General features: G+C 46.5%; 2 protein-coding genes across 4 annotated transcripts in view; both read left to right on the plus strand.

Moving 5' to 3' along the window:
• Window positions 1-2,273, plus strand: part of SUCO (SUN domain containing ossification factor) — a 43,667-nt gene extending 41,394 nt beyond the window's left edge. For all 3 annotated transcript variants that reach the window (XM_075097096.1, XM_075097097.1, XM_075097098.1), the window contains 2 exons: window positions 109-164; window positions 325-2,273. In XM_075097096.1, coding sequence (XP_074953197.1) covers window positions 109-164; window positions 325-768 — 500 coding nt within the window. In that variant the 3' untranslated portion in view covers window positions 769-2,273. The remainder of the gene's footprint in view (window positions 1-108; window positions 165-324) is intronic.
• An 8,444-nt stretch (window positions 2,274-10,717) lies between these two features.
• On the plus strand, window positions 10,718-15,181 carry FASLG (Fas ligand). Its single transcript, XM_075097099.1, has 4 exons — window positions 10,718-11,267; window positions 11,637-11,682; window positions 13,585-13,638; window positions 14,063-15,181. The coding sequence occupies exons 1-4, from the start codon at window positions 10,878-10,880 to the stop codon at window positions 14,455-14,457; spliced, it is 885 nt and encodes a 294-aa protein (XP_074953200.1). The 5' UTR covers window positions 10,718-10,877; the 3' UTR covers window positions 14,458-15,181.
• Window positions 15,182-22,860: the final 7,679 nt, after the last annotated feature.

The raw sequence follows: 22,860 nt of genomic DNA on the forward strand, positions 1-22,860 counted from the left end.
AACGTGTGTGATAAGCAGAGTGTTTTGTCATGGTGTTGCTTCTTTAGTGCTGTGGTGCTCTAGACCTGCAGTGTCAGGACTGCTAAATCTCTGTTCCCTCTCTTACAGTGGATCCAGAGGACCTGTACATTGTAGAACCCCTGAAGTTTTCCCCGGAGAAGAAGGTACAGTGGCTGTGGGGATGGCAGGCTGAGCTGAGCGTGTTTCTGCCGGCAGGTGGTGCATGTTTCAGCTGCTCTCCCCTGCACCCCTTCCTAGGCTTGTTTTTTACGCCCTGCTTGCCTTCCAGAAACTAACTGCTTCTCTTTTTACTTGTGGTTTCAGAAAAAGCGTTGTAAATACAAAAGTGAAAAAATAGAGACGATTAAGCCGACAGAGCCTCTACATCCAATAGCCAATGGAGAAATTAAAGGAAGGAAGCTGTTTACGAACCAGAGGGACTTCTCTAACATTGGGGAAGTTTATCACTCTTCGTATAAGGGTCCTCCATCTGAAGGAAGCTCCGAAACATCATCGCAATCTGAGGAGTCCTATTTTTGTGGCATTTCAGCATGTACGAGTCTGTGCAATGGGCAGACCCAAAAGACAAAAACTGAGAAGAGGGCTATAAAACGAAGACGGTCTAAAGTTTCAGACCAAGGGAAGCTCATAAAAACTCTAATACAGACTAAGTCAGGGTCAATGCCAAGCCTGCATGACATAATCAAAGGAAACAAAGATATAACAGTGGGAACACTTGGTGTCACAGCAGTTTCTGGACACATCTAAAACTAACTGAACTCAAACAGGAGAGTGTTTGTTCGTTTGAGAACAGTCTGTGGTATTCTGGGGGAGGATAGTGGGAGACGAAGAGCTCATCTAATTGGAAAGTATTCAGAAATTTGGTTTCTGCCTTTTTAAATAGATGGGATTGTGTCAATCTTTGCTATAAGCTGCAGCTTTACAAGGCTGATAATTTCCTATGAGAACAGCTTGGGGGGAGGGAGGGCAGGGTTCATTTTATAAAGGTTTTTTTTCACAGTTCCTGGGGCAGAGACTTTTTGAAACCCAGTTTGTTGGGTGGAATAGGGATAAAAGCCTAATCCTCTTCCTTTAGCTTTGTTCCTATTTCTTGCACCTTCCCATATTTATGTGCCTTTTGTCTATTTATAATGCCACTGGAAGAGGGGAGATACAATTGTTTGTCATTTGATTTATTTTGTAATTTCTCTAGCAATTTTTGAAGATGCAACACTACAGTGCTGTAAAGGGACATGTGTTGGCCTTCAGCTGGACTCAGTAATGTGGACTAGATACTGTAAAAATACTAATAGATGGACTTGCCTGACTCAATTCTGGTTTTGCAAACTTGGTTGAAGAAAATATCTCACATGGGATGGTAATCATGTTTATTTCCACCTTCAGTTACAAGTCAGAGCTGTAGTCTGTACTAAATGAATGACAGTTGCTCTTCAGGATTTCCTGTGTACGATGGGATCATGGGCCAACAAATGCGTTTTTTTATCTAAATGGCCTGCTGTGGTTCTCTGAAGGAAGTGAATGGGCTATGCTCACTGCTGCTGTGCTGAGAGTTCGGGCGGGGAAAAGCTCTGCTGAGGAATGCGAGGGAGAGCTGGTGCAGCTGGCCTGTTCTCCAAGCAAGCTCCGGATGTGATGAGTTTGCAAAGCCTTGAAGTCTGACCAGTCAGGTGGTTCAGAGTGGATATTCCCATAGTGTTTGCTTTTGTATTGGCTAACAAATGTGCAGTGTTTGTATGGTTGGTATTTTCATATCCGAGTTTTTTTTATTTTGACTGTGACTGTGTATTTGGATTCTATAGGATGTGTGATTGCTAAAACGTTGAGTGTGTAGCTGAGTGAGTGGAACAAAAGGTTATTCCTTTTGGCAGGTGTTACAGGTTCACGTTGTAAAAAAATAAGTTAACTTATTGAGCACTTTTAGTGGTACCCTTTTAAACAGATCTAATGCCTTTCCTGGGTATTGTATGTAATGTGACTTATTTAAAGCCTCTGGTTTTTTTGCTGCTTTCTTGTTAGTTTATTAATACTTTAAGGTGATGTACTTTTGGAGTTGATCTGCACAATTAGCCAGACAGAGCACATGAACCAGACGTGTTGAACGTGAATTCAGAAGGGTTTCAAACCTGGGTGAGCAAAATACGTAACACCTGAGTGCAGCATACAGTGTTGTGGAACAAGAGTATGTAACTACAGAGCTGTAGTGCCATTAGAAACTGTGAATTTCCAAATAAATCTGAACACTTTGTCTTTAATTTACTGGCATTTTTCCTTTAAAAATGAAACTTGTGGCTTAATTTCTTCTCTGAGAAGGACAAGTATTTAAATTTCAGTGCAGAACTAGGATGAGGTTCTTTGGGCCATAATAAGGGGTTCACAAACTTGTCAGCCTAGATGTGTTTTTCTATTTAAAAAAAAAAAAGGGGGTGGGGAGGAGGGAAGCTGAAGGCTGAGTGGTGGTTTATCTGAAGGTTCAGGAATTCTGGCCATGTAAAACTGCTAGAAAAATTTCCAGCAGGTATCAGTTCGCATCTTGACCTGGGGATCCTTCAAAGTGGTGGTAGCTTTCTGTGGGAATGCCTGCATGAAATGACCTCTTGGTACTCAGAGCTAAGGCTTGTGAAGGATATAAAAGGCCATTAAAAGAAAATGTTAGACAGTCATTTATCACTTCAAACCAGAGCTTTCGGCTTGAATTTTGCTCCTTGCTGGTCCGTTCCTCCTAACTTATTTCTAGCAAGCATAGCAGCACTGCATGCAGCCAGATGCTGAATTTGCCGGCTGTCTTGCATCATCTTTTGTCAAGTGAGACCCCTCTGGCACTAATTTTCTTGAGTGTCTTAAGACTCTCTGCTTCGTGGTAGGGAGTGCTATGATTTAAAAAGCAATTGAATGTGCAGGGTGGGTGGGTGTGTTTTGGGTGTGGGTTTTTTTTATTTACTGGCCTTCCTCTTGATACATCGCTGGTAGGAAGTGTGCTTTCCTTTACTGTCCTGGCAGCCAGAGAGCTGCTGTTCTTGTCAGTAAGAAACAGCTGAAGCCAGACATGACCGAACTCTTAAAACAGCCCCTCTGGCTATAAACTAAAGACTGAGAGACAGCGAATAGGCTGATAGGTGTAAAATAAGGCCAAAGGAGTCATGATGCAATACACAGGTGACAAATGTGCCTCTAACAGGAGGGTTTGTTCTCCCTTGTTTTTACCTGGCCTGTAAGTGTTGGATGAAAGCAAATTTGGTTGTGAACCTGAAATTAAACCAAAGATGGTGGTGGCTGTATATATCTCTCAGCTATACAGTGTGAGCATATAGCTCTGGGGCAAGGAGGGGCTGCCTTTCTTGGAAGCAGCAGTTCTGTGGATGGCCAGAAACTTTATTCCTCATCCATTTCTGTTTTTCTGTACTGAACAACTTCTTTGTCCTGTGTACATTTGCTTCCTGGACTGGATTACCGCACAGCGCTGGTGAGCAATCCTTGAAGATCCCTTGGAAATGACCATTGAGGAATCAGCAGCTCTCTTAACGTCACTGAGAGCTGGTGCGATGGGAGCAAAGGCATCACCCCCAGTGCAGACTCTTCCAGTATTTCAAGTGTCTGGCTAACAGAAATGTGGGTCATATGGTGAAAAACATCAGCCTAGTCTTTTTTTTGTGCGGGGTCGGCAGAGATGGCTGTTGGCGGCAGTGACTCCTGAGAATAAGGCACATCTAGCATAGTTGCCGCTGGTGTGTGTCAGCCAAGGAGGGACTTTCATATTCTCATAAGTACCCTGCCTAACCATTTCAACTGTGTCTACGTCTAAAGTTTCCAATCAAAGCATGGGTTAGGCTCCAGCCACTGAGGAAGCCAGCATCTAAAAGAACCTACTGAGCTGATTGTACTACTGCAAACTCGAGTGTGTTGGTTCTGGCAGTAGGCTGGAGATTGAACCACAGCTTCTGCCTGCTGCCGCCTTGCTCCTTTTAATTATTTGTAACCACTTTTTTTTTTTTCAGAAAAAGAAGGTTCTTAATGTCAAGTTCTTATTGCTTAATGTTAGCCTTTCATGTGGGCTCTTGAGTCATTTTTTACTTCCAGTTTTATTAATGTCACACTGACTAGCTTTCAAAACTTGATTCTTTGGTGAAATCAAGTCTCTCTTAAATTGGTCAAAAGCTTTATATAGAGATCTAGTTTCTAATGAAGGCAGCTTATAAATCCTGACAGATTCCTGTAGTGTTGTGGATCCTAAGACACTGCATAATAAGGTTGGACAATTGGTGGTATAAAATACCAAGAACTGAGTGTGCGTTTGCAGTAGCAAGGACTGTGTCCTCGCAGTCCTCAGGTAGGTCTCGAGCCCAAGGTCAAAAAATATTGAAGCAACACCAATGCTTCCATGGGAGGATGGGTAGTCACAAACACATGCATTGTGTGAGCGAGTTGCTAGCCATGTTTGCCAAAATAAGGATTTAGGTAGTATACATTAAGCGTCAGAGTAGAAATCCAGTACTTTTAAATTACCTCTACTACCAGCTGTAAGTAGAGAACTAAAGCATGAGGTGTCTTTGTGTGGCTTCTGCTTTTGCCAACTTGCAGCATGAGGTGAAACAAGACGGAACAGCTTAGCATGCTTCATTTAATTAGGTACAAACATGTTCCACTTCATTTGGAACAATTAGTGTAGAGCCCTGACCACAAAGTGCAGTGGGTAGGCTATTAAGCAGCCTGTGTCTCATCTCCTGGAAACCCTGAGTGTCAGACAGCATCAGGTACTGCTGAAGAAATGACTGGTGTTTGTAACAGCCCGAGAAGAATTAGTGTTCCCAGAGCTTGTTTAGATAAAATGTGTTAGCTTAGGGAAGGGATAGTGAAACTCATGAATCTTTCTTCTGTATCCCTTCTCTGATTTAAGAATAGTAACTTTAAAAGAAGCTGCCAAGGAGCTTTCTGCTGCTTTACTGCTGTCTTACTGCACACACAGTCCGGGAGCTGCAACTGGTCTTGCCTGTGCTGCTTTTCATTAGAGACAACAAGTCACAGATTAGAGGTATGACTTTTGGTAGGGAATGGAGATGAAGTTAACTGCACTCCGTGGACCTAGAAATGACAAATTTCTTTGCCATCTTGAGGCTTGTTTTTTGCTTCTGTTAGCCATGGTGACTATGGCCTACATCCACCTGCTGGGCCCTCTATGAACCTGCGGCAAACAACAATCCTTGTCTGTTTGGTTTGGGGGTTTTTTGTGTTGTGTTTTTTTTTCCCAGAAGAATCACCCAAAGCAGCTAATGAATATCTTCTATTACTCATAATTTGACATAGTTATTGCTGAAATGTCAAAGTTGTGTACATTGCCCATGAAAGCACCCATAGCTCAAAGTTAAATCCTAGGAAAGTCAGCTGAAGGTCCCTTGGGGTTTTGGGAAGTTGGCTGATACACTGCTGTCGGGTGCTTGTGTAACGAGCAGGGCAGATCTGGTGTTGGGCCCTCCGTCTCCAAATGAATGCTGGAGGGGCAGGATTTGCTCAGAGATGCAGAGCTGACGCGTGATCCTGGTGGAACTCCATAAGGATCTCAAGGTAGATCTTTTTTTTTTTTAAAAATGGGCTGAGAACAGCTGCTCCCGAGAAGGAATAAAATTGTCGAATACTGACTAGGCTACACAGGCCAGCAGAGCCAGCTGGCATTTTCTAGGGCCAAGGGTGGCATTGCGCATCCAGCCTGGGGCAGGGCATGGGTCCTGCTGAAGGGCTTGTGAATGCAGCTCTTGACTCACAGGGGAGGACAGGAAATCAACATCTGCATGTTTGCTGTGGTCTTCCTCACAGCCTCTGAGCGGACACAACACCTTGTACCATTTTTGTCCCGTGACTAGGCTATGTTATGAACTGACCTGCTTCTCACTTTGGCAGATGTTCAAGCAATAGATCCCACTACCTCACAACCTCTACACCTCATTTCTTTCCTCTTATTGCAGACATAAATAAAACTTACTCTGCTGCTTTCAGTTCTTTATCTCAGCTGCTTTGCCTCTTTTCCCACTTAGATTCTCTCCTGTCTTGGATCAGAGTCCTGTATGTCTTCTGCTGAACTCAGGGCTGCTGCCTGCATGTTGGGGTTGTGGTGTAGCTGGCACATACTTAATGAAGGAGAGAACAAAGCACCTGAAGCACCTGGCTCACTGGAAGAGCACTATAATAAGCACTGCAACACCAGGTCAGAGCTGTTAAAAATGGATTTTGAAACCTGCTTTTGAGTGTGAATATGTGAATGTCTTCCTCATGAGCTGTTGGCACCAAGGCACAGCCCTACATGTGCCGCAAATGCTTCTAGCAAAGAGCAGTTGTTGAGGAAACGAAAACCATCACCCTTGCCTGAGAAAACTAAACCGTTAAAAAAAACCCAACCCATAATATAGAAACAACACTAAGATGTCAGTGCTTGCTGCAAGGCTGGGTGGGTTCTGGTGTTTTCCATGCCCCTCGAAGGCTTCAGCGGATGGAGACGATGTTACCTTTGGAGGCAGTTGTCACAAGCATACATTCCAATGTTCAGTCAAAAATCCATGTCTCTTGTGTAACCTCCATCAGGTGCTGGCAATTGTCCCTCATACAGATTTTTCACACAGTGTCTGTCCCTCCCTGCTAATCTGCTCTGCAACGGACCAGGCTGAGTGCCTTTGTCTGGCAGTTACTGCAACTTCTTCCTGAGCCCCTCTGAAGTTGAACATAAACTTGCAGTGTTCTGGGATGGACTGTAGCTGTCTAGTGCTATATGTGTGCTCATACCTGTGGGGGCCTGTGAGCCTTCCCTGCTGGAAGTTCATGTCCAGCTGGGTAGCCTTTATCAGTTTCAGAACTGTTTTCTTTCTATTATGTTATTTTCTATCTAAACAGTTTGATCTGCTGTCTTTGTTTTTAGGCTGTTTTCTTCTGATTAAATTCTCTGTTCTCGTGGTTACTTAGGATGTCTTACCAGTTATTTTAATCTGCAAATATTACTGGTGTAATATTTTCCTTGGTTTTCTCCAGATCTGTGGTAAAGGTGTTGAAATAGCACTTTGTTGAGAATAATCCTGGTGGAAAATCAGAAGCCTTGCCCTGCATGGTGCTCTCGGTTACTCTTTCCTCTGTACCCATCAGTGAGCATTAATGGGTATCATCTCTTCTGCCAGCTGCAGCTGATCCTTACTGGGTTCGCAGTAGTTGCTTCTCCTAGCTTTGATGGCACAGTTTAGCCTGGGACCACAAAAGGTTGCCGAGGCTGTTAATATGTTGAGTTAATGCTTTGAATCCTGTTTTTCTGAATGTGAATGATTCTCAACTTCTTCAGTTGTTCTTAGGTGTAATTTATGCAGCCCTGTGGGTTTTCAATAGCTGCTTTTTAGCATTTCCACTACTCACTAATGTAATAGGAAATATTAATCACTTTCAGACACACACATATCTGACTCTGTCCAGAACCTGATGAGGGCCTCTCCTACACAGCGGTTCAGTTACGTGTTTTGAAATCTTATTTTCTGTCAAGTATCCTATCTTGATCATTGTTGAAGTTCTGCTTTCTTTGGTGTATTTCAAGACCCTCCTTTTGTCCTTAAATCTCCTGATACAAACTTGTAGCTGCTGGCTGATTCTCATTGCTGTCAATATAAACTTTAGCATAATGGTGTATGTTGTTGTTAAAAGCTCCCACCTTTCCTCTGGGGGTGAGGTGGGGATGAAGGAGGTTCTTCTGAGTAAATCCTCTTTTTCTGCGTAAAGGTTGCTTGTATTTCATTGGTTTTGGCAGAGGGGATTGATTCCTTGATAAAAGGATACAGAAAGTGTTTCCATCTGAAAAGACTTCTTCCTGTTCAAATGCCTGATAAGGCTGCTGAAAACAGGGTGGGCATCTTGCAGACTGGGTGAAGAGGGGGCAGAGAGACAAATCTGTTATCACTTTTGTATTTCTTATGTCCTTTCCTGACCAGCTGTCCTTGCTTCGTATTTTAGGAGAGCTCAGTCTTGTCTAAATTCTGGTTCTAGGCCTTCTGACAAATTGTCCCACTATTATTTCAAAACTCCTGTTAACGTTGTGTGTCACTCAAGCAATAGGAAGCCAGCAGAACACGGAGCCTACAGGCATCATGATGTGCTACACAGACACAGTCCCACTTGCCACTGTTTTCTAGTGTGTATCATCTCCATGATCTCTGAAGGTGGTTACGGGGAAATGGACAGTGTGACAGCAGGACCAGCACAGTAGAGTGTGCTAGGAAGGAAAAGGTCTCTGGAAGCATGTCGTGCACCAAAAATGATTCTTTGATGGTAAAATAGCCCCAGTCTTTGGCTTGCCACAATGTGTGGTATTAGCAAGCCCTTGATCTGAGCACCTAAAGAGAAGATGCAGCAGATATGGCTGAAACTGCTTTTATTGGTTTCATCATCTCTGCCCTCTCACCCACCCATAAAAAAAAAAGCACCTTTGTAAAATAGGAAGCAGTGGGTGAGAAAGTACGCTTCTGACATTTAAGACTGCTACTGTGCCTGCAATCCCACCAAGATGAGCTGTCTGCATTAAACACTGTCAGTGTCAGGAAAAACTTGAGCGCGGATCTTTTCCAGGCAAAGCTGTGTGCTCGATGACTTACAACATTCTTGTCAGCAATGCCTCCAAATTCAAGGAAGTCCTGGGCTGCAGTCCCTGTTCCCTGAGCCATCACTGTATCTTACAGCAGTTGAAGGGGCACAGAGAGCATTAAAGAAATGGGAGCTCCCTGACACCCATGTCTGTTGCAAAGAGCCATGGGCATGCTGTGCTTACTGCTCTGAGAGCAAGGGAGGGCAAGCACTGACTGCTGAGTGAGACCGAATGGGTGGCGAGTCCCCACCAAGTGGTTCAGGCACCTGTGGCAGCAGCAGGACTGGGGTGCTGCTCAGGTGGGGTGGTGGAGAGCATGCTGGCAGAAGATGCTTGCCCAGCTGTCCTCTCTTGACTCCTTGTGCCTTGGAGGCATCTCTCTCTCCATGCCCAGCACTGGCGAGCAGGCTGGAGTTCACCGCATGGCACAGCAGGTGTGGGGTTGAGCCCAGCTTGTAATGATGGTAGGAATGGATGAGGACCTGTCCTTGGGCTGGCTCGGGAGCACCCTTCTGAGTTGTAGAGAGGAGGACTGATCAAGGGTAGACATGACCAGGCTTGAACCACTGGAGCAGGATTTATGGTGCTTTTGTCTTATGTCAGAAACCTAGAAGTACGAGGAGGAGCCAGATGGGTTCCTGAAACTTCTCATGCTGCAAGTCACTGCTGCAGCAAACGGCTGTGGCGAACATCATCAAAAAGCAGCTGGGTGTCTGGTGGTACAGGCAAGGCTTTGAGGACACATCTCACTTACTGGTGTGGTTGGAGGCAAAGCTAAGCCCTTGCTTTGGAGAAACAAGTGTGCATGTGTTGTTAAAGCATGCTCTTCTTAGCCCCCCCGTTTTGATGTTCAAGATCAAAGCCTGTGGGTTGGGATTGCTTCCTTCAGCCAGAGAGGAGACAAATCTCTAGTTTGTTCTTGTATTAAGCATTTCCTCTTTTTAAATACTACCCCATACAAATACGCACTTCAACGTGCGTCTGTAAAATGGAAAGGTGAAGTGCTGTTTATAATCACTTGGGTGCACCTCTAATTCAGTGGGGAAATCTCATTGCTACCACTTAGAAATCTGTGGTCAATGAGGAATGGAAATTGAGAAATTGGAAACTGAGGAATGGAAATGTCCCTGTATCTCCTCATTATGATTTTGTAATGAGCTCTTATGAGTGCTGGTCCTTGTAGCATGGCCTGAATTCTGGATCCTTTCTTGGAAGGTGAGAGAAATTCTACCAAGGTGAGTAGCACGGTGTCTACCTGAGGCTTTAATCACAGGTTACTCAGCCAGATTAGGTCCTGCCGCAGTGCTCAGCATTGTCCTGAAGAGATGATAAAAAAGTCCTTCCCTCTCTAATGTGTCTTCAAGTTAGACGAGGACTGTGGGATTAGAAATAGTATTTGCAGAGGTAAGTGGGGCAGCACAAGCTGTCCTAAGACCCTGCTTGTGCCCCAAGGCACTGTGTGTTTCCCTCATTACAGCATGCTGCTGGTTCAGCCTGGCCAGTGCCCCACAGTGATTTGGTGTGGATGAAGGCAGCCCACTGAGCTGGCTTTACTTGGGCTGTTAACGCTGGGACAGCTCTGCTGAGGCTGCAGCGCTGACAATGTGTGCCTCTTTGCAGGGAGGCTGGTTTTTATCACAGCGGGACAGTGTCTGTGACCAGCGTTCTGTGACTCAAGACCCGTGCCCTGTGGAGCAGCCAAGGAAAAGGTGGGATGTGCAACAGACAGTGGTAAGTAATTTGCCCTGTGTGAACAGAAGCAATTCCCCAGCACCCACAGATGCACTTGGGATCAAGTCTTCATCCTTCTGCCAAGGGGAAGAGTCCTTATCTCTGCCTCTCCCCTCTTCTGCAGGATGGCAGAAGCAGGAGAGGTGTTCTCATTTCCTCTGCTTGTGGTCCAGGACACCGCAGTGGAAAAGCAGCTGCCTCTGCTTGAGTGGGCTGCTGGAAAGGGTGGTTGGCTGGTGGGTGTGTGTTGGGCTGATTACTCAGCCCCCGACTGGCAGCACAGCTCTTGTGTGCCCAGCAAGTGCTTTGCTGCTGAGCACACCTGCTTCCCAAGCCCGGCTGCTGAGCACAATTTTGAGCGAGCGCAGCCTGGTGCCAGGCTGGTCCCTCTGCGTGTGGGTGCTGCCTCAGAGTGGGAGGAGCAGGCGGGCGCCCCAAACGTGCAGCCGAGGGCGGAAGCTCTTTGGGGTTTGCTGTTGATGCTTTCATAGAGTTGCAGTGTCTGAGCTCGGTGTTCAGGGCTGGAGTGATGCAGACGTATAAAGTCAGAGCTGGGTCTTCCCCCAGTGCTCAGTCTGGGACAGCCCCGGCAGTCTTTGGCCGCCACATGGAAGATCACACCAAGCACGTCCAGCCCATCCCGCTCCCAGCCATGCAGCAGAACTTGAACTACGTGTACCCCCAGATCTTTTGGGTGGACAGCTGTGCCAACGCAAGTACTTCCTGCCCCCCGACAACACCTCCTGCTCCTTTCCCACCACCTGTACCGGACCGGAGGAGAAAACCAAGGAATAACAGAGAAAGGAGGAGTACCGGCTTCCTGGTGATCTCCTTGTTGATCTTGCTGGCCCTCACTGGAGTGGGGCTGAGCATGTTTCAGATTTTCCACCTGGAGAAGGAACTGGCTGAACTCAGAGAGGTGAGGTCTGCCTGGCTGGTCACAGAGGCTCTGGGGAAACAGGAAAAAAAGAAAAACTTGGGTCTGAGGTGCTCAGGTGGTGTAAAAGTCACCAAGGAGCAGGCTGGTGGCATTCAAATGTCTGCCGTTCCAGTGTAAGTGTGGTGGCTTATTACTGTGGGGGACTGCTCTATTGGTGACTGGTGTGTCTGGATGTCTTTGTGTTTCCAAGTGCTGCGAGATCTCTCTCCCTGTATATTTCTGAGCACTTTGCTGCTCCCCATGAGCACCCAGAATTAGCCACTGTCAAAGATAGTCCTTGGATGCTTAAGATGATGCCCTTAAGCTCTCACTCTGCTAAGACAACTTGTCACTCTTCTCTTTTGACAGTCTGCCAGCACTGAACACATTCCTCCAGCTTTGGAGAAACTCATAGGTGAGTTGATGTACATAGAGGAAGAAGTCTGTGTTTGTTAGTCCATGTGATTGCTCCTGTCAAACTCCTCCTTCTCATCGGGGGCAAAGGCAGGGTTGCAGCTTGATGCTCTGAAAGTGCTGATTTCACTCGCCTGCCTGGAAAAAGAGCTTTGTTTCTGGGGTGTGGGGAAGGGGTCCTGCACCTTGCCTGCTGGAGTGCTTAGAGGTGTCAGACACAGGTTGCTGGGGCATTGTGCCTCTACCTTGGGGCCTCTGAGGCCCGGTGGGGCAATGGTACCAGGGGTACTTGGCTGTAAAACTCAGTTTCTGGCTGCCCTAACGTATAGCAACAACATGAATGGAAGGCAGAGAATGGAGATGGGCACGGCACGTGTTATTTCTTTCTCTCCTTAATCTTTTAAGATTTTGGGAGGATGCAGAGGGTTTTATCTTCTTAGGGGGATTCACTCCCACCCTTGTACCAAAAGAATTTAGGAAAAAACTAATTATGCCCTCAAAGTCTCACCGGAGCCAAAGCTAGTTGAGAAGAGCTGATTATATTTGTGGGGTTTTTTTTCTTTTAGAAATGTCATTTCAGTGAAATTGAAAATTTCCACAAGAATCTGCCAGTTTTTCTAAGTTTCATTTAGAAAAAAGAGTTTTAATCTGAATGGAACAATTTAAAAAATCATATTTTGAACTTCCAAATGATTACTTTAGTTTTATATTCCATATTAATGTTATCAGTGAGGATATCCCTTTTTTTAAAAAAAAGATGGCCAAGTCAGAAAGAAATTTTCAGCTCTTTTGGCAATTTTTGCTAGATCTGAAAAGATTTTCTTTTTCTTCCCTTTGAGGATTTTGGTTAGTAGGAAAGTTAATTTCTTTTCAAATTTGTTCAGATACTGAATTAAAGCAAACTTGGGAATAGCAAAATTCTCTGGAAAGGGCAGTCCTGATTCCCATCAACTCCCATATCAACAAATTTTGTAATCTATTGTTTAGGGGAAGGGGAGCTATCATTTTAACTGGATGCTCTGTGCTCTGATCACAGGCTACTTTAGCAGTAGCTGAACATAACTCATAAATAGTAACCCTGAATTTCTTGAGGGGGATGCATAAATAAAATAAAGCCAGGGAAGTAGTGTAAAGAAGAAGGGGGAGAGGAGAGGAAAATTTAATTGGCTTGAGAAAAGAAAAGGCTGCTTCTAAAATCTGGGAACATGATGCCTGGAAGTAGATGCTGAGAGGAAGGGAAAGACGGAGTGGGATGGGACCCAAATACCAGGTCACTGTAACTGGCCCATCTCTCCAAGGGGACCCAAGCCTTCCAGGGAGGGCAGAATTTTCCCAGCTGTGCTCTGCCTCTCTGAGGACAAGGTCTGCCTGGCCAGCAGAATGGTTTGGAGGGTGTGTCAAGTGTCTTCTCTGATCTAGTTGTAAAGAGGGTTGGTACTCAGCAAACAAAAGTCCACTGTCATGGGTACATCTGCCCTTGGCAGTGCTGGACTGGAAGGAGCAATAGAGCAGGCTTATCTATGACAGGACTTGAGCAGTCACCTTGGCATGAGCCGGAGATGCTGGGTAAAGGGGCAGTATTGTCCCTCTCCTACACTCTGAGTGAGAGGGCTCTGCTTGAGCTCACCAACTGAACCGCTTTATGATGAAAGCTCTCCTTGCTCTTCCCCCTTGCTTTTGATCACATCTGGATCCTTTGCTGCAGCTCTTCCTTTTTAACTCCTTCTCTTGTCCTGCAGTGTTTGCCCAAACACCGCTCTGCCTCACTGCACTAAGCCATGGTGCTTATGTGCCCTGTGCTGCTCTGAATCTGCCCCATTTCAGCTTCCATGGTTGGCTTCCTTCTGTTCTCTGTGCTGTCTTCTCCATGGAGCATATGGCTAATGTCTTCCCTATTGTGCAGGGGAAAAGGAGCAGTCAATGAAAAAGGAAGTGAGGAAGGCAGCGCACTTAACAGGTACGTGCTGAGGGGACAGCAGGATGTGGGAGTAGGGCAGACGTGGCTGGGGCGCGAGGGTGGCATGGTCGTAGTTGTGAGGAGCCCACCTCACAGGCTTTCCTATTTTTCTTTTGTAACATGTGTGCTCTGACAAGAGAAAGTTACTCCACAACTAAAATCTTCCCCTCATTTAGGCTTTTCAGTGAGGGCTCTACTTCTTGGTTTGCATCCAGGGTGTGCAGGGCAGAAAGCTGTCACAAGCAGCTGGCATTGAGTGAGGTGAAGGCGCAAGCTCCCACCAGTTTGAGATCGGGGTGGACTTTCCATGCTGCAGGCAAGGACTTGGAGAACAGTTGACTTGTGACGTGGGTTGTGAATTGAGGAAAAAACCCCATACAACTGCTTGTACTTACTGTACTTTTCCTTTTGTTTTGGCTTCCAGGAAACCCAGCCCAGCGGGACCTCCCTCTGGAGTGGGAACCCGTCTCCGGCCATGCCTTCACCAACGGCATTCAGTACCGTGATCAGGGCCTCGTCATCAATGAGACCGGCCTCTACTTTGTGTATTCCAATGTGCTTTTCCGGGGCAGTGTCTGCAGCAGCCAGGTGTTGACCCATGTTGTCTACAAGAAAAACCCAGCCTCATCGAGCAACAACGTGCTGATGGAGGACAAAATCATCAACTACTGTGTGAGTCAGAAAACATGGGCCCGGAAAAGCTACATGGGGGCTTTATTCAACCTCAGGAAGATGGACAGTTTGCATGTCAATGTCTCCAAAATTGCTCTGGTTAGTTTTGAGGAATCCAAGACATTCTTTGGCTTATTTATGCTTTAAATGGGGATGCTGGAGCATGGCTGGCAACCCACACACACGCTAGGACACGTGATGGGTGAGCGCTGCCTGAGAGGCAGTGCCCAAGCCAGGGTTTTGCACCATGAAGCCCACCAAGAAACCATGTTTTGGTCTTCAGGGTGAGAGGGCTCAAGCAACTGATAAAGGCTTGAAAGTGGACCTCTGGGAAGCACCAGGGCTGTACTGAAGAGACTCACACATTTTTCCCCCTCTGAAAAAACCAACAAGCTCAAAATACAGTGTGCTGAAGACCCTGTTGAAACTCACTACTTTGCTACCTGAGAAGATGCTGGTGCCAGCAGCCCCATGTGGAATTGTGGCCCTGGTGAGCCTGGGCCAGCAGGCATGTGGGGACAGCTGGTGGGTGTCGAGGAGGTCTCTTGAACCAGGGCTGTGGGTGCCTGGGCCATGCCGTGCCACACCGCAGGCAGTGGTGTGGGAACGAGTAGTGTGGATGCCTCAACTGCCCTCCCCAAGCCATGGCTGGCCACCCTACCCAGGCACTCAGCACATGACTGCTGTATAGCAGGCACCTGCCTGCTCACTGGCTCGTTAGATGTGATATGTTCAGTTTCTGTTAAGTTATCAACTGTTCCCATCCCAGAAATTGTCCCCAACCCTTTTATTTAACTCACCCTAACTGCCTTTTAAGGAATGTGCAGTGGTGCCCTGAAGGGGAGAGTAAATAAAGGTGTATTTTTCTAGTAAGTGGCACTGTCCTCTCCTCAACTGGGGCAGCAGGCTTCTGCAATGGCCAAAGACCTGAAGGCCTCTCCGATCAGGGGCCAGCACCCTGCTCCCTCTCAGCAGCATGGCAGAAATCTGGAAGCCTGACCCCACTTCGCTGCCTGCTTGGTTGGGCACGGAGTCCCTGCCATGAAATTTTGGGGCTCCAGCATCGAAACATCAGAATTTGGGGACCAGGGAGGTGTGATGTGGACAACACAGAGCAGGCACCCCAAGCCCTGTTTGGCCATCAGGAAGGGAACTAATCTGAAAACACAGGCTTGAGCTTGAATGGAGCCAGGCACTTGTCACTGAGCAGAAGTGTTGCTGCCCCAAACGCACTATGCTCCTTTGTATGCTCTCTGGCCCCAGCAGCAATTCCTATGTGACAGTCGGAAAGGAAAGGAAGGGGTGCTTTGGTGTTTTAAAAAAAAAAAATCACAAAAACAAACCCCAAACAAACAAAAAACCCAATCAGAAATCCCAAACAAATAAAATCCGGGGGGGGACGCAACCCAAAGAAACCCATAACCAAAAGAACCCTGTTTTCTCACTCTGTCTGGTCCATGGAGTTCTTTCCTTGCATGGGTTATCCCCAGGGCTGTCTGCCATGTTGCCACCAGGCAGTGCACAAAGGCTGCAGCTGTGGTGCATCGTCATCATCTTTGCCTGTGATCCAGTGGTTCCTGCTCTGATGTTGGTCACAGTGAAAAGTGGCTCTTCAGCAGCCAGAAGCATTTATTTCCTTTTCCATGGTGCTGCTCTCAGCTTGGTGGTATGTGGTCTGTGGTTTGCAGTCACTTGCTTCAGAGAAACTTATTTCTCTGAAATGTCAAGTGGACTGGCTATTGCTGTGGTCAGGGTGAAGAGAACGCTGCACCTCTCTGCTTACATAGTTGTTGCTGCACTCAGATACTTCCACTGCATTTCTCAGGATGGAAGATGCCCCAAAAGGTCAAAGTTTAGGGACCTTTTTGCTGGTGTGCTGCTTTGTCACTGTCTCTAGCCCCCTCTTAGTATCAGAGCAGCAAACCATGTAGCACAGCAATGGAGATGCTGGATCCAGACCCTGCCAGGAAAGGCTGGCAGTTGCTATCCTTTTCTGATTGCTGTTTGTGCTGTGTTGCTTTCCTAGTGACCAGACATCCAAGTCTGTCTGGTCTGTGGCATCTGGGCAGTGGGCATCTGTATGTACACATGCCCACAAGCTTGCAACTATTTCTGTAGCAAAATTAGCTGAGCACTTTGTGTGCTTCCTTTCTTTACTGGTGAGCAGCTTGGAGGAGATGCAGGGCATTCAGTGCCCAGAGGAAGCTCACACTGAGGTTATGTTCTCTGCTAGTACTACATTGGTGAAGGGCTGGAAAGCTCCCAAAGGTTTCTATAATTCAGCACACGGTAACTCATCTAGATCATGAATGTAGTGAGCTCTGGGGCAGGATGTGGCAGTTGCTATTGCTGCGTATCAGGGGGAGGTGAGGATCTGTTAGTCTTTTTATCTGAAATGCTAAAGGCAACGCAGGCCTGCATGTTTCAAAGACAGTGGCACAGTGGGGTGGACAGTCATATTATAAATAGCGCTGGGATCTCCTGAGGTGGACAGAGATGATTTATCCTTGCAGGATAAAGTTAGGTGCTGCTAGGCTTGTTCCTGAGCCAGAGAGTGGCTGTGACTGTTCAGTCAGCGGCACAGCTGCCAGTAAGACACGTGTTTCTGCTTTGTGATCTCTTCCTCAAATATTGCTATAAACTGCCCAGAAAAAAAATCCACTACTTGGCCTGTGGGCTCTGACTAAAGATTCAAAGTAAGGTCATGACAGTATTATACAATTTCAAACCACACAGAGTCAATTCCTAGACTGCTTGTGCCACAATGGCTTTATTAAAGTAATCTGTTTATCTAGCTAATGAGCTTTCATTTAGTGAAATACTTGCTTATTGTTACCATGAAATACTTAATGAATATTTAATGCTGGCATTATTAACAGTGCTTGGACTATATTTAAAATTATTTAATAAAAATATTAAAATTATTGACATTTATTTTTAAATTATCAAGTATTTTGTTCCCTCCCTAGCAAGGGGAGGGTGTCTGCACTAGGAAGGACCAGGATGGTCCATCAGCAGGGCTGGCCATTGTGATGTTTGGGATTTTTCAGTCTTGAGGAAAAAAGTGACTCTTCTCTGCAGGTCTCATTTCCAGATGGCAGTGGTCTGAGCTGACCTCCTCTCCCCTGATGGAGCAGTGTGGGCCACGTGTGGAGGTACCCCAGGGTTTGGACACCATTTAACAGAACTCCAGAGAGACTCTGCTCTAGAGAGCACATGGCTGGCAAGAAGTGAGAAGCCCAGATCATTTCCTGATAAGAGGTTTCTGGTCTGCTCCCACTGCCTGGGGGGTCTTCTGGGGTTCATGTCCTTTATTCCTAGGCACAGGTGTGCTTTCCTACGTGATCCAGTCTGAGGGACCTAGTCAGTGCTGAGCCAGCGGGTACGTTGCAGGCACACAGACAGCTCTTGTGGTCAGCTGAACCCTTTCCAGGAGATGGCTGTGTGTTTGGGTGTGCAGCTGGCCAAATCAGGGCTCTGTGTGACATAAAACATTTGTGCTGCTGTGTGGCCAAGTGCAGAGAGCTGCTTGATGGAGATATGGCCTCTTTTGTGGCTGATGTGTATCAGATGCTGCATCCTATTTACCTGCCCTGGTGGAGGAAAGGGGAGGGCAGCATGCTAGTGTCTTAAAAACCTTGGGTAGGCTCTGTATGCACAGTAACCAAGGTGACAGAAGGGACTGTATTATAGAAAGGGCTATATGGATAGGGTCATTGCTCTTCCTACAGTGAAATCAAAGGTACATCCAGTGAGCTCTGAGAGACAGAATATAAGCAGAAAGTGAGGCAGGATGAGCAATGAGCAGGGCTGGTGTACAGTGGGTGCTGTTTCTCACATATCCGTGGAAGATGACATGTGCTGTGCTGGCAAACAGCCCTGTCTATGTGTGCTGCAGCTCCACTTTCCCCAGCAGAGAAACCCCAGTCAGAGCAGGAGAAATATCCCCTGGCCAGCATCCCTCATAGCAATACTGTGTATTGCATCCATGCGTTCTGACTCTTTACTTGTCCATGGTGACTTGTGACAGGGAGGAAGGTGACTGGTGGACACCAAAGAGCTGACTGGAACCTGTAATGCAAAAGCAGAAGGAGTTTCTGATCTCTAGCTGATCCCTGTTGTGTGCGGAGGCATCAGGTTGTCAAAGACATGAAATGGAGCCACAGTGTGGACTGGCTCTCGGCAGGCTTACTTGGATACACATCTTGGCTCAGAAACCTCACAGCTTAGTTGTTGTAGTTAGCTAGAACTGTCACTTTTTGAGATAAATGTGTTATGTATGACTGTTTCTGTAGCCCTCCCAGGGAGAAGAGAGAGCATGAGTAAGAATGGAAGAATTGACATGTCTGAAGCCACTTGAATCCTGTGAGTTCAGTCAGCAACCTTCTATGTGACCTGACAAGTTTCATTGTTGCTTTGGTTGGATTTCGGGGTGGGGTTGTTTTTTTTTTTTTTTCTTATTCATTTACCTGAAGCCAGCCTTGGACTTTCTAAATTTCTGTTACAATGTCTTGTGGGGGTTAGTTCTTCCAGCCCATAGAGTTGTAAGGACTCCACCAAATTTTTACCAGGTTGGGAAGGAACATAGTCTAGTGGTTAGAGAGAGGAGAAAAAGGGAAGAGAAGTAAACTTAAATATTGCTTTTTTTTTTCTAGTACTCTGACATGTGGGCATGTTACATCATGGTTACAAAAGTGTAATTTTAGGCATGACTATGTGATTGAGGTTTAATGCAAAAAAAAAGATGAGGTGAGTAAAGAGAGAAGAGTTTTGATGCAAGGGGAGGCAAGTTGCATGTGAACTTCTTTCTGATTTCAATTTAAAAACAAAAAGGAGAGAGAAGAAGAGCTTGATAACTTGTTGCTGATTCATCTCTTGGGGTAACATGGAGAGTCAAATGTTCCGTCCCCTGCATGCGACCGGAGCCCTGACATAGGAGATGCGGGACTTCAGGCTGCGGTGCAGAAGGCTCCTAGCAGCATCTGCCACAGTACCTTCTGCCAGACAAAGGTGTGAAGAGATGCTGAGTTCCCCAGCCCCCGCCTGTGGTGTGACCAGCAATGCTGCTGTACCAGAAGGCACCGGTCTGGCTGGTTACCCCTGCCAGGACCTCGCCAGCCATGCAAACAGGCACGAAGGCTTTCTGTTGTGAAGACTAATGGTTTTTTGAACATAAGTTGCTCTTTCCTCTGGGTAGCAAAGAGACAAAAAGCTCTAGGTGGAATTACAGACCCCAGCGTGCTTGCCTCTGCCTCAGTTGCCTCACCATTCCTCAGCATACTCTGTATGACTCAGCCCTCTTTACAGAGAATCAGCTTCTCACCCCCACTTACAAAGCATCACAGAGATTTGATATCTATCTCTTTTTCCCATACTCCACAACCAGTTTCCTTCAACAGCAGTTGAAATAGTCTCCTTGCTCAGTTTCCTTTTGTCACTGGGCAGTCCTCCAGTTCCCCTTTGTCAGGTCATTCTTGGGGAGTGAAAGCCTGCTGGTCAGCTAATTGCCAGGGATGTTCGGTGTGGAAAACTGCAGTGGCCAGGGGAGTAGCTGGCCTCGTGAGTCATCTGAAGGACTATCAGAACTGGACCGCGTGCTCTCCTGAGCCCTGTACTGGGGAGATGCATTTCTCCTGGCATTGCTAGTGAGGTTTGTGTCAACACAGAGGCAAAAGATTTCAGAAAAAAAGCTGTCTGAGAGGGAGATTTGTCTCTCCTAATTGGAACAGTCTACAGGCTAGCTGTTCTTGCTGGAGGTGCGATGAACATGAAATTCCCTAAGCAGGGTGCAATCTGTTTATGGCTGGTGCAATTCTCAGTTATCATGGGATCAATCAAAAGTTGTACAAGCTGCCCAATCTCAGCACAGGCTCCAAAGGACATGCTGACGAGAGTGGCTCACTACCATTCTCTTTCTCTGTGGTCCCTGCTAAGGTTTCTACATGGAGAACAAGTATCTAAGATCTGGCTTTCATTAAAGTCCTGAAAGAGAAATCCAAGCCACAGATGACCAGAAATGCTCTAGCAACAAGAGAGGATGTATTTTGCTCTAATTACCTGCTCAGTTTCAACAGGGAAGGACTGGGAGAAATTCAGCATATTCATTAGACAAATCCCTTTGCTGCACTTGGTTTGAGTGAGGGTGGGTTGGTTGGCTAGTTTTTAATTGAGCAGCAGAAGCGTGATGTTGCAGCCTTTGCAATGTTCCTTGCTGTTGTGCTATGTGTCCTAGGTATCGAGTGGTCCTACCCGGCTGTGTGCAGCTGTGCATGTGCACTGCTTTGCTGCTAAGAGCTACTTTAAGGCTTGGACATGGCAGGGGGTTATTGTGGCTTAGCCAGCTACTGTCTGTTACCAGAGCTGTGGCCATAGCAAATGTGATATTTTTGTCAGAGTCTTTGAAGTTTGGGGGTGGAGGGACGTTTCTGCCTCCTGTTTGCAGCTGCTCTTGCTTGTTTATCTGAGCTGTCTAGGACTGGACTGAGGAGCTTTGCAAAGGCTCCTCTGCCACCCTGGTTGTGAGTTTGCAACGAGGGTAGGGAATGACCATTTTGAAGGTTTGCTCGAAAATCTGTACTTGCATCCTGTGGAGACCCTGCTTGCTGAGCTGGAAGACGTGAGTCAGGCAAGGCTGCTGAAGGACAGAAGAGGACAGTAATTTCTCAGTTCAGCTCAAACCACCCTTAGGTATTGTCTCCCTGCCCCTGAAGTGTTTATTTTGTCATCATAGGCATTTTATTCTGTTCAGGGGTGAAGTTCAGTGGCAAGGCATGGTGTGATCCATTTGTGGGTCCACACAGAGTCCACATAGTCACTGTACCTAGTGCCCTTTCGGACACAGAATAAAGATGGCTCAGACCTGGCAGGATTGTTTATGCAGTGCTACAAGAGAAGTACCAGTGCTGTGCACTGGGCCTTGAGATGTGAGGCTTTCATTTTGATGTTAATGTAACTTGCTGCTCTGAGTGGTCCTTGCTCCCAGAGCGCACACAGGATGGAAGTGAACCAGAGACGGTTCCACAGCCTGGGATAAAAGCTTGGGGCAGCCTAACCTCAGTGCCTGCCCCAACGTGTATTGGTGCAATGACAACTAGTGGCAGCAAGTCTGCTTAGGAGGCCAAGGAAAACCATGCCACAGCACTCCCTCCCTCTTTCTCTTTCGCTACGAACCGGCATTAGAAATGGTTCTAGGTGAAGGTTGTAGCAGAAAGCATCCTGTGGGTTTTGTGATTTCTACTTAGCTCATCAGACAGGCTGAAGAGAGAAACGGAAAGCACGAAAGAACTTGAAAATGGGCTTGGGACCCTGCACTGAGTGGCAGGGGCAAGCCTGTCCTGGCAGGGAACAGGGCACCAACAGCATCCTTTGCTGCTGGCACAAGGCTCTTTGAGGGCTGGTGGTGGCCGCAGGTGGCACCGGGGGCTGGGAGCTTCTGCCTCCATGTGCTGACTCCTCTCTCCTGCAGGACATTGGCCTGAAAGGTCTAACTACTATTTCAGCCAGAATTGTTCCCCCCCATCCTTTGTCTTCTTGCAGACAAAGTAAACAAGTTGCTTGGAGGGAGCTGGAGGATACACTGGGGGATGAATTAAGAGAACATGGGGACACAGTGGCAGACTTCAAGGCTGCCATGCTCAAGACTGCTGTTTAGGACTGTTGGGCTGAATGCAGAACATACCAAAAGCCATACAACCACTGAATTCTTTTGGAAAAAAAAATTCCTAAAATTGGTAAGCAGTGCTTTCTTTTCTCTGTTTTTCAGTTCATTGCCTGTAAATCATGCTTAGCATGTAACTTTATAGGACATTGTGAAGAAAAGCTTGCTAATTTCTCCACAGTACTCAATCAGGGTTATGACCAGCATCAAAACTGCATAAGGAAATGGTGACAGCCATGAGCCTCCTCCCTCTGCCAGCCTGCAGCCAGGTCGAATCAGTGTACTGAGAGAATATATACGAACAAGGGACATAGCTTAGAAAAAAAAAAAATCAATGTTTATTGTCTTAAATCATTGACTCTCCAGGAACCTCACTTAAAGAAGCAACACTTGCTGTCTTTACCGCTTTTTTGGGAAGTCTGACCTCTTACTTCTGACTGAATTGCTCTCCTTTTGCTTTCTTGGGATTGTTTTCTAGTTATTTGTACCCTTTGCAAGTCTGATACCACTGCTGAACACTTTGCTTTTGCTCTTAAGGTGTGAAAACCATTGAATTGCCTGTTAGCAGTATGTGTCACGTAACTGATTTGGAAATTCAGTCTTTCTTTAACTGCTTTTACTCCTGTCATTCTTTACTTCTAATTTCCTCTGTGAAAAAAAAAAGAGAGAAGAAAAAAAACACATGCGTGTCCCCCCCCCCCAAGTCCTACTTAAAAGTGCTATTTCCTGTGGTCTTGAGGAGCACATTGAATACAGAAATGTGAACCTGAAGTACCTTTGTGCTCTCTTTCTGAGCATAAAGGGTGATAGTGGTGCTGATGCCCTGTACTGACTTCCAGTAACCCCCAGCCTTGCACAGAGCTGCCAGGTCAGCAGGGCAGTGCCCCTGTCAG

Source organism: Phalacrocorax aristotelis, chromosome 6 (assembly GCF_949628215.1).
Source record: "Phalacrocorax aristotelis chromosome 6, bGulAri2.1, whole genome shotgun sequence".
In the NCBI taxonomy this organism is placed as follows: Eukaryota; Metazoa; Chordata; class Aves; order Suliformes; family Phalacrocoracidae; genus Phalacrocorax; species Phalacrocorax aristotelis.